This window comes from Chlorocebus sabaeus, chromosome 28 (genome assembly GCF_047675955.1).
Source record: "Chlorocebus sabaeus isolate Y175 chromosome 28, mChlSab1.0.hap1, whole genome shotgun sequence".
NCBI lineage: Eukaryota > Metazoa > Chordata > Mammalia > Primates > Cercopithecidae > Chlorocebus > Chlorocebus sabaeus.
The window spans coordinates 7,696,164-7,707,709 of record NC_132931.1 but is presented as its reverse complement, the minus strand read 5'-3'; the positions used below and the strand labels follow the sequence as shown (position 1 = coordinate 7,707,709).

At 48.7% G+C, this 11,546-nt stretch overlaps 1 protein-coding gene across 7 annotated transcripts in view; it reads right to left on the bottom strand.

Moving 5' to 3' along the window:
* LOC103246613 (general transcription factor II-I repeat domain-containing protein 2B) overlaps positions 1 to 11,546 on the bottom strand; it is a 68,103-nt gene that overhangs the window by 2,296 nt on the left and 54,261 nt on the right. For 4 of the 7 annotated variants that reach the window (XM_037990527.2, XM_037990526.2, XM_037990525.2 and 1 more), the window contains one exon: positions 5,250 to 7,356. The exons of 1 other annotated variant lie outside the window; for it this stretch is intronic. In XM_037990527.2, coding sequence (XP_037846455.2) covers positions 5,753 to 7,356 — 1,604 coding nt within the window. In that variant the 3' untranslated portion in view covers positions 5,250 to 5,752. Of the gene's footprint in view, positions 1 to 1,235; positions 3,037 to 5,249; positions 7,357 to 7,663; positions 8,724 to 11,546 lie in introns of those variants that run through there. 2 more of the 7 variants (XM_037990530.2, XM_073012676.1) reach the window with 2 other exon arrangements.

The following is an 11,546-nucleotide window of genomic DNA, read 5'->3' as shown; positions in this document are numbered from 1 at the left end:
CCCGGGAGGCAGAGGTTGCAGTGAGCCAAGATCGCGCCACCGTACTCCAGCCTGGGCGACAGAGCATGACTCTGTCTCAAAAATAAATAAATAAATAAATAAATATATAAAAAATACACATAAAAAATAAAATACTTTTTTCATGATTGTTTCATTTTTTTCCAAGCTGAGGTCCTGACCAAATGTTTTCCCATGGTTTTTGTATATTTCTGGTTTTTTGTTTTTGTATATTTCTGGTTCCCTCAAAGTGGCCTTGCAGCGTGCTGGGGAGGAGACCTCTCAATGGGTGGGTGATTGGGAAGCCACGCCCACAAGGAAGGAAGAAAAAAACTAAAGTTGCCTGCTCTAAGGGCTGCACCTCTGTTTAGCCAACAATTTTCTTGAGGCCAGTCATGGTGCTGGGCTCATTCCATCATCTCTAGTTCTGAGACTGTCTGGTAGGTATTTTATGGATGAGGAAACCAAAGCTCATAAAATTAAGTGGTTTGTTTATGCAGTAATGCAAGAAAGTGACAGTGCTGGGAGGTGGAACCAGGTTTTTTTCTTCTTTTTTTTTTTGAAGGAGTTTCACTCTTGTCACCCAGGCTGGAGTATAATGGAGCAACCTCAGCTCACTGCGACCTCTGACTCCTGGTTTCAAGCGATTCTCCTGCCTCAGCCTCCAGGACAGCTGGGATTACAGGTGCCCGCCAACCCCCTCCGCCCGGCTAATGTTTTGTATTTTTAGTAGAGATGGGGTTTCACCATGTTGGCCAGGCTGGTCTCCAACTCCTGACCTCGGGTGATCCACCTGCCTCGGCCTCCCAAAGTGGTGGAATTACAGACATGAGCCACCGCGGCTGACCCAGGCTTTTCTTTTTGATTCTAAAGGCCCTCCAGATCCAGTACTTTATCCTGACCCTGCAGAGCTCAGGATCTGTGGTTCAGGCCTGGGGCTGAATATGGAATTCATATTCATATGAATATGGCACACAGGTACATTCCAGGCCAAGTGTGAGGGGGGTCTGGCTTCCAGGGCCCGCTGTAGGCCCCTAGTCCCAGGGCCTGTGTTGGAGGAGAGATTGACTCTTTCCTCTGCCCATCCTGGGATGGGAAGTCGGGGCCTTGGGACAGATGCAGTACAACCCCTGCTCCTGGAAACTGATAGAGACCCACCAAATCCAGCCCCTATTCCTAGGCTGGGCCCCTGCCCATCTCCCTGACCACACTGCTCTTTTTTTTTTTTTTTTTTTTTTTGAGACGGAGTCTTGCTCTGTCACCCAGGCTGGAGTGCAGTGGCCAGATCTCGGCTCACTGCAAGCTCCGCCTCCCGGGTTCACGCCATTCTGCTGCCTCAGCCTCCCGAGTAGCTGGGACTACAGGCACCCGCCACCTCGCCCGGCTAGTTTTTTGTAATATTTAGTAGAGACGGGGTTTCACCGTGTTAGCCAGGATGGTCTCGATCTCCTGACCTCGTGATCCACCCGTCTCCGCCTCCCAAAGTGCTGGGATTACAGGCTTGAGCCACCGCGCCCGGCCGACCACACCGCTCTTAAGGGCTCTTGTTTGCAGACACCCGATTGCCCTTCTAAAAACCTCTCCTGGCCAAGCTCAGTGGTTCATGCCTGTAATCCCAGCACTTTGGGAGGTGGAGTTGGGTAGATCACCTGAGGTCAGGAGTTCCAGACCAGCCTGGCCAACATGGTGAAACCCTGTCTCTACTAAAAATACAAAAATTAGCTGGGTGTAGTGGGGGGCACCTGTAATCCCAGCTACTCAGGAGGCCGAGGCAGGAGAATTGCTTGAACTCGGGAGGCAGAGGTTGCAGTGAGCTGAGATACTGCCACTGTGCTCCAGCCTGGGCAACCGAGCAAGACTGTCTCAAAAAAGCAAACGAAAAACCTTTCTCACCCATTCAGTCATTCCCCCAGTCTTAGCTCAGTCCCATGAGTGACAGTGCATGTCAGTGGCCATCATATCTCAAGCCATCCTGGTCCCAACATACATTCCAGGGGAAAGGAGGAATCCTGGGGCCTTGGGAATTGATTCAAAGCAGAACACCTTCATGAATGTCCCGGCCAATGGAAGGCAGCCTAGGCTGAGCCCTACTGTCCCCTCCCTGTCATCTGATGAGTAGACCACCAGGGAGCCACACACATGACAGATGATGAGGGCAGAGGCTGCAAGACAGATACCTGCTAGGTCTCCGTGTCAGGCACAGTGGCTGCTTAGGAATGAAGCACATGGGCCGGCTGTGGTGGCTCACGCCTGTAATCCCAGCACTTTGTGGGGCCGAGGCGGGTGGATCACTTGAGGTCAGGGGTTCGAGACCAGCCTGGCCAACATGGTGAATCCCCGTCTCTACTAAAAAATACAAAAATTAGTTGGGCATGGTGGTACATGCCTGTCGTCTCAGCTACTCAGGGGGCTGGGGCACGAGAATCACTAGAACCTGAGAGGCGGAGGTTGCACTGGGCCGAGATCGCACCACTGCACTTCAGCCTGGGCGACAGAGCGACACTCCATCCCCAAAAAAAAATAAAAATAAAGAGTGAGGCACATGGACTTTGGAGTCCCATGGACCCTGGTTTGAATCCTGACAACTCCTATAATGGCTGTGTGACCTTGAGCAAGCCACTCAGCCACTCTGAGCTTCAGCTTCCTGTCTGTAACAGTGGGGGCTGCTCTGGTCCTGCTGCACGGCCACACCTCTGATATGTGGTGTCAACAAGTGCTCAGTTCTGCCAAGACCTGGGCTTCCCTCCAACTCCCATTAGAAACCAGCCCATCTGGGATTCCTTCTCCAAAAGAGCGCTGAGCTTGCCAGACTCAGCTGTACCTGAAGTCAACGACAGGAACTGCCTGGAGGGGGGTCATTTTCCTGTGTTCGAGGATAGGCACCTCGGCTCCAACTGGGCTCCTGGCCTGGGGGTTGTTCTCTCCCTCCTGCACTCCCTGTCATTTGTATCAAAGTCCTTTTCTCCATTGCTTCCTGAGTAGGTCATTAGGTGGAGATCCACAGCCTTCCTCCATCCTGGTCACATGAATTCCCCCAATCTGGAAAGTATTCACAATTTTGTGTCACTAATTCCAGAGACTAATAGAGATTACACACACACACATACACACGTCTTCAAATGACAACCTGCCAGGAGAAAAATGCTATTTTTTTTTTTTTTTTTTTTTTTTTGAGATGGAGTCTCGCTCTGTCGCCCAGGCTGGAGTGCGTGGCGCGATCTCGGCTCACTGCAAGCTCTGCCTCCAGGGTTCACGCCATTCTCCTGCCTCAGCCTCCCAAGTTGCTGGGACTACAGGCGCCCGCCACCACGCCCAGCTAATTTTTTGCATTTTTAGTAGAGACGGGGTTTCACCATGTTAGCCAGGATGGACACAATCTCCTGACCTTGTGATCCGCCCACCTCGGCCTCCCAAAGTGCTGGGATTACAGGCGTGAGCCACTGCGCCCGGCTGAAAAATGCTATTAAGGGAAAGATATCACTTTGGGAAGCCGAGGCGGTGGATTGCTTGAGCCCAGAAGTTTGAGATCAGCCTGGGCAACAAAGGGAGACCCCTGTCTCTACAAAAAAAAAAACCAAACAAACCACAAAAATTAGCTGGGCATGGTAGCACGCACCTGTAGTCCCAGCTACTTGGAAGGCTGAGGTGGGAGGATCACTTGAACCCAGGAAGCAGCGGTTGCAGTGAGCCAAGGTCGCACCACTGCACTCCAGCCTGGGCGACAGACTGAGACCATTTCCTTGTTTCCAAAAATGAAAAAGGGAAAGATATTATTGGGTCAACAGAGAAAACTAGAGTGTGAACAGTAAACTGGATAAAATAATTGCAACAATGTTCAGTTTACTGAAGTTGGTAAAGGAAACGTGATTGCGTAAGAGAATATCCCTGTTCTCAGAAAATACTCACTGAAGTATTTAGTGGTAAATGATGTATGTAACTTTTCCTTGAACGATCCAGGAAAATAATGCACATCCATTTATATACATATCATAGATACTCATAGACATTTGCTTATACGCACTTACCATAGGCACTGATTATAGACACACATACACACATATGAGTGAGAGGGAGAGGGAGGGAACGAGGGAGGGAGACAAAGTGATTGAATAATGAAACAAGGGTAAAATGTTAACGACTGAGAGTCTGGCTAAAGGGCATGTGAGTATTTTTCATACTATTTTTATTTTTGCAACTTTCATTTTTGAGACAAAGTCTCACTCTGTTGCTCAGGCTGGAGTGCAATGGCACAATCTGACTGCAACCCCGTCTCCTGGGTTCAAGCGATTCTCCTGCCTCAGCCTCCTGAGTAGCTGGAATTACAGGCACGTGCCACCACGCCCGGCTAATTTTTGTGTTTTCAGTAGAGATGGGGTTTCACCATGTTACCCAGGCTGGTCTTGAACTCCTGACCTCAAGTCATACACCCACCTTGGCCTCCCAAAGTGCTGGGATTACAGGTGTGAGCCACGTGCTTGGCCACAACTTTTCTGTAACTATTTGAAGTAAAAAAAAAAAAAAAAAAAAAAAAGATCACCTCTAAACCTCAACTTACTTTGTCTAACTTTTATAGACAGAGCCTATGTTATTTGCTCTGGGGTTTTCCATTTTAAACCTGACCTTTCTGGTTCCGGGTGAAGGCAAAGACAGATAACATAGGATTGTAGTATGTCAGTATGTTTTCAACTATTTCTCCTGAAACTTGGAAACATATTAGACCATGTGGGACACCACGCAGATGGGAACGGGGGATAAATGTGTGTTCATATATACTCCCCCACAAATATATATGTATCGGGCTGGGCGTGGTGGCTCACGCCTGTAGTTCCAGCACTTTGGGAGGCAAAGGCGGGCAGATCATTTGAGGTCAGGAGTTTGTGACCAGACTGGCCAACATGGTGAAACCCTATCTCTACTAAAAATACAAAAACGAGCAGGGCGTGGTGGTGGGCACCTGTAATCCTGGCTACTCGGGAGGCTGAGGCAGGGGAATCATTTGAACCCGGGAGACGGAGGCTGCAGTGAGCCCAGATCGCGCCATTGCACTGAAACCTAGGTGACAGAGTGAGACTCCGTCTCAAAAGAAACCCCAAAAGCTAAAAAGCAAACATACACGTCTCTCTCCCTATTTCTCTGTTGATTGATTTAAACTTCGAGATGCCAACTACAGTGCCTATCAGGCTGGCAGGCAGGTAATGTGAATGAATGAAACAGAGCAGGCATAAGAAAAGTCAAGTACCAATACAACAATAAAACCTTCTTGATTTTTACTGAGTAGTGAGGCATACAATGTCATATAAACAAGTATGATACTGCAGATTATATTTCTGATTCAAAGTGGAAAAAATACTGAAAAAAAAAGTTTAAGAATTCATTTTGTCGGCTGGGCACAGTGGTTCATGCCTGTAATCCCAGCACTTTGGGAGGTGGCGGCGGGTGGATCACCTGAGGTCAGGAGTTCAAGACCAGCCTGGCCAACATGGTGAAACCCCATCTCTACTAATACAAAAATTAGCCGGGCCTGATGGTGCACGCCTGTAGTCCCAGTTACTCGGGAGGCTGAGGCAGGAGAATCGTTTGAACCCAGAAGCTGGAGGCTGCAGTGAGCTGAGATCGCGCCACTGCACTCCAGCCTGGGCGACAGAGCAAGACTCCGTCTCAAAAAAGAAAAAAATAATTCATTTTATCATCTCCTTTGAGCCTAGAAGACTCCAGCCCTTCCCACCATAGGGCCCTGCCAGGAGTTTTCTCTCCCTCACGTTGCGATGTGCAGTACAGAGTCCCACTGAGAATCCTTTAACTGGGAGCAGTATTTTGTTTTGCTCAGTTTCATAATGGAGAAGAGCTGTTCGCAGATGTAGGTGCTCCCGAACATGGAGAGAACCTTTGCGCAGTGGTGCTTGTATTTCGGGTAGCTGCCCCAGAGGTACTTGTAGAATTCTGGTATTCCCACCTTGTCATATTTCGTCTTCAGGACCGTGTTGCATTGCAGGTCGATCACCTCCATCTGGAGCTCCTCGTGCACACTGTCGATCTTCGTGGAGAACGGGGAGCTGAACAGAGCCAGTTCGCTTTCGTAGAGTTTGAAATCGGACAGCCTTTTCTGGAATTCGGCCTTGAGTTCCGCGATTTTGGGGATGTAGTTCAGGCCATCGCTTTCATTTCTAGAAACCGATTTCAGGGTGGGAAAGTGGGCCAGATTATTCCTCGCCAAATGAGTCTCCCAGAGGCACAGTTTTGCTAGGAACGCCCGGATCAAGTCATACATCTGCGTGACGATTTGGGAGTGCCCTTGGAGAGAGATGTTCAAAGTGTTCAGGTGCATTGTCATGTCAACCAAGAAGGCCAGGTCTCGGATCCAATCTATGGAGCTCAGCTGAGGCAGGGGTTTCCCTCTGGACGACATGAAGGAGTCGATTTCTTCCAACGATTCGAAAAATCTCTTTAGCACCAGCCCGCGACTGAGCCACTTAATCTCCGTGTAGTACAGGAGGCTACCATATTGGCTGTCCAGCTCATAGAGCAAGGTTGTGAACTCGCTGTGGTTCAGTCCCCGGGAGCATATCCAGTTCACGGAGTTCACTACCACGTCCATGACGTGGTCCATCTTCAGCTTCTGAGCACAGAGGGATTCCGGATGAATTATACAACAGAGGGACTTCAGTTCCGCACCCTTGCAGAACGTGGCCACCCTGCTCTTCAGTTTTGTGACAAGCCCGTTACTGGCATCCACCATCGCTGGGGTGCCAGTGGAGGCCACGCTTACTAATTTCGACCAGTCGATACAGAACTTTTTCAGACTCTTCTCAACACGCGAAAAGATCTCGTTTCCAGATTTTGTACCCGTCATGGGCACCGTGTCCAGAAGTTCTTCCGACACATCGAAGTTCTCATCGACGCCGCGGATGAATATGGCCAACTGGGTGGTATTATTTATATCCGTGATCTCATCGATTGCGATAGAATATGCCACAAAAGACCTGATTTTTTCACGTAACTTCTCCCATAAGTTCCCAGCCAGGTCCTCCACAGGCTGCACGGGGGATTTCTGGGTTGGACTTGCGTTTGCCAACACTTGTTTTTGCTCGGGACACTCGGTGTCTGACGAGCCTAAGAGATACTTTCTGAGCCCTTTTTTCAGCTCGTGAAGCTTCTCGTCACGCATTCTTTCCGTGTACTGGTCGTAGTGCTTGCTGTGGTTGGTTTGATAGTGGCGTCTTAGGTTATATTCTTTGGACACAGACATGCTTTGTTTGCATATGAGACATGTTGGAATATTCTGTACTTCCACGAAGAAATACGCTCTCTCCCACTTTTCTTGAAACACACGGCCCTCTTGGTCTATCTTTCGTTTTCCCACTTTTGACAGAGACAGGGAGACAAAAATATTTCACTTTTCTCTTAACGTTACTATGAGGAAAACAACAGCAAATGCTTGATGAGACACGTGAGGGAGAAAGCGGGTGGGGCGGGGTGTGGTTAACAGGAGGGTGACCCACCCTGCAGAGAGGGATGGCTGACCCCTCAACTCCAGCAAACTGCTGCCACGCCAGCTGTGGCCAGATGTCGTCTCAAAAAAAAAAAAAAAAAAAAGATTCTATTAAAATACTCCATTCTTCTTCCCGAATGCATCTGACTTTTTTTTTTTTTTTTTTTTTTTTGAGACGGAGTTTTGCTCTGTTGCCCAGGCTGGAGTGCAGTGGCGCAATCTCGGCTCAATGCAACTTCCGCCTCCCGGGTTCAAGCGATTCTTCTGCCTCAGTCTCCTGAGTAGCTGGGATGACAGGTGACCACCACCACGCCCACCTAATTTTTGTATTTTTAGTAGAGATGAGGTTTCACCATGTTGTCCAGGCTGGTCTCGAACTCCTGACCTCAGGAAATCCACCCGCCTCAGCCTCCCAAAGTGCTGGGATTACAGGCGTGAGCCACTGCACCCAGCCAGATCTTCAGGTTTTCTTTAGAAAACTTTTATGAAAGAGTGCCTGGTTTTTCAATGTTGGCTACTATTCCTTGTTTTTTTTTTTTTTTTTTTTTTTTTTTTGGAGACAAAGTCTCACTCTGTCATCCAGGCTGGAGTGCAGTGGTGTGATAATGGCTCACTGCAGCCTGGAACTCCCTGGGCTCAGGTGATCCTCCCACCTCAGCTCCCCAGTTGCTGGGGCTACAGGCATGCACCACCACACCCAGCTATTTTTTCTTTCTTTCTTCTTCTTCTTCTTTTTTTTTTTTTTGTAGAGCTGGAGTCTTGCCATGTTGCCCAGGCTGGTCTGAAACTCCCGGGCTCAAGCGATCCACCCGCCTTGGCCTCCCAAAGTGCTGGGATTACAAGAGCCACGGTGCCTGGCCTCATCCTTATTTTTAAAAATACATGAGCCAAACAAAAGACACTTTTGATGAGGTTCAGCATATAGCTGTGCTTGTTACGTCCAGTTTAAACAGGAATTGTTTGATAATATGTTTGCATTTTCTTTTTAGAGACAGGGTCTTGTTCTGTCATCCAGGCTGGAGTGTAGTGTTGCAATTATGGCTCTCTGCTGTCTCAAACTCCTGAGTTTAAGTGATCCTCCTGCTTCAGCCTGCCAAGTGGCTGGGGATACAGGTATGAGCCAGTATGTCCAGCTAATTTTTAAATTTTTTGTAGAGATGGGGGTCTTGCTATGTTGCCCAGGCTAGTCTCAAACTCCTGACCTCAAGCAATCCTCTTGCCTTGGCCTCCAAAAGTCCTGGGATTATAGACGTGAGCATTTTAACATATTTTTTCATTTGATTCCCAAGAAAACTTTGAAATAACAGAGATGGGAATGAGCACAGAAAAGGCGTATGATTTTTACCTACTGTGAGTCTCAAACGACAAGGGTGACGGCCACAGAACCACACAAAACTCATACATATAAGTGTGTTCAAGTATACAGGGGCTAGTGTTTTAGATTTAAAGAACCTGGCCACCCTTCAGGAAATCAAGGTATTTCCAGAGTACACACACATAAAAGTGCACCTTAAGAAACTCAGGCCCTGTACAGTGGCTCATGCCTATAATTTCAGCACTTTGGGAGTCTGAGGCAGGAGGATCGCTTGAAGCCAGAAGTTCAAGGCCAGCCTGGGAAACATAGCGAGACCCCGTCTCTCCAAAAAAAAAAAAAAAAAAAAAAATTAGCTGGGCATGGTGGTGCTGTCCCAGCTACTCGGGAGGCAGAGGTGGGAGAATCGCCTGAGGGCAGGACTTCCAGGCTGCATTAAGCTATGATCACGCCACTGCACTCCAGCCTGGGTGACAGAGACCTTGTCTCTAAAAAACCCCAATAATAATAACATAAATAAATAAAGCTATTATAAAAGATCAAAAAATCATTTAGCAATCAGATGCATTTGGGAAGAAGAATGGAGCATTTTAATAGACTACTTCGGTTTTCTTTTTTTTCTTTTCTTTTTTTTTTTTTGAGACGAGTCTCGCTCTGTCGCCAGACTGGAGTGCAGTGGCACAATCTCGGCTCATTGCAACCTCCCACTCCCTGGGTCAAGTGATTCTCCTGCCTCAGCCTCCTGAGTAGCTGGGATTACTACTCAGTAGTAGTAGTAATCCCAGTGGTGGCAAGCGCCACCATGCCCGGTTAATTTTTGTATATCTAGTAGAGACAGAGTTTCATCATGTTGTGCAGAAGGGTCTCCATCTCCTGACCTCGTGATCCGTCCACCTCGGCCTCCCAAAGTGCTGGGATTACAGGCGTGAGTCACCGCGCCCAGCCTACTTTAGTTTTCAAATGTTACATTAGGAGGTTCCCTGGTTGACTCACGCTCGTGAGAACACCTCTCCATATTCTACTTGACAGGATACTGATTCACTTGCAAGGGCTCCAGGGAAGATATTAAGAATATTTAACAGGGTGGGGGTAGGTAGGGAGAGGGAGAGCATCAGGAAGAATAGCTAATGGATACTGGGCTTAATATCTAGGTGATAGGTTGATCTGTGCAGCAAACCACCATGGCACACATTTACCTATTAGTTTAACAAACCTGCACTTCCTACACATGTACCCTAGAACTTAAAATAAGTGTTGAAGGGGGAAAAAAAAAGAGAGAACATTTAAGTAGCAGAATGCCTGGGCACTGCTCAATCAGAACAGATGCTGAGCCGGGTGCGGTGGCTCACATCTGTAATCCCAGTACTTTGGGAGGCCAAGGTGGGTGGATTACTTGAGGTCCGGAGTTTGAGACCAGCCTGGCCAACATGGCTAAACTCTGTCTCTACTAAAAAATACAAAAATTAGCCGGATGCGGTGGCACACACCTGTCATCCCAGCTAATCGGAAGGCTGAGGCAGGAGAATCGAATGAACCTGGGAGGCGGAGGTTGCAGTGAGCCAAGATCGCGCCATTGCACTCCAGCCTGGGTGACAGAGCAAGACTCTGTCTCAAAAAAAAAAAAAAAAAAAAGAACAGATGCTAATCTCAGCACTGGAAGGGTTCTGGGGGGCCCCTGCTGTACCAGGTGGAATCCCTTTTGCTTCAGCACTGTAGGGAGGTCAAGCCAAGGTCTAGAGGTGGGGAGGTACTACAGCGGGGCTGGGGGCCAAGCAGGCACTATTTATCAACTAACACAGAGGAGATCGGTACTGTGATCCTGAGCGCAGCTGTGCGGGTGGCCTCAGGGGAGCCCCCACCACACAGCACACTTGAATAGTATGCCACATTGGCCATGCGCAGTGGCTCATGCCTGTAATCCCAGCACTGTGGGAGGTGGAGGTGGGCGGATCACTTGAGGTCAGAAGTTCAAGACCAGCCTGGTCAACATGGCAAAAATCATCTCTACTAAAAATACAAAAATTAGGCCAGGCGCGGTGGCTCAAGCCTGTAATCCCAGCACTTTGGGAGGCCGAGACGGGCGGATCACGAGGTCAGGAGATCGAGACCATCCTGGCTAACACCGTGAAACCCCGTCTCTACTAAAAAAATACAAAAAACTAGCCGGGCGAGGTGGTGGGCGCCTGTAGTCCCAGCTACTTGGGAGGCTGAGGCAGGAGAATGGCATGAACCCAGGAGGCGGAGCTTGCAGCGAGCCGAGATCTGGCCACTGCACTCCAGCCTGGGTGACAGAGCAAGACTCCGTCTCAAAAAAAAAAAAACCAAAAATTAGCCAGGCGTGGTGGCACGTGCCTATAGTCCTAGCTACTCAGGAGGCTGAGCCAGGAGAATCGCTTGAACCTGGGAGGGGGAGGTTGCGGTGAGCTGAGATTGTGCCATTGCACTCCAGCCTGGGTGACAGAGCGAGACTCGTCTCCAGAAAAAAAAAAAAAAAGAGTGTGCCACATCACACGTCACACCCACGGTGTGATATAGATCACGCTCCTTCAGACTGTTGTATGAGAAAAAATGCCTGGTTAATCAAACTCAAGTAACAGAGTTATCTAACTTTATCACATGCAGGAAAAATAAAAGCATGCATCGAAGGCCATGTACTTGGGTCCCAGTCTCAAGGAAGCAAAGACCCTGTGGCGAGCGCCCATCCAGACACTTCCCGCGGCCCAACATTGCCAGAATGTTCTTCGCAGC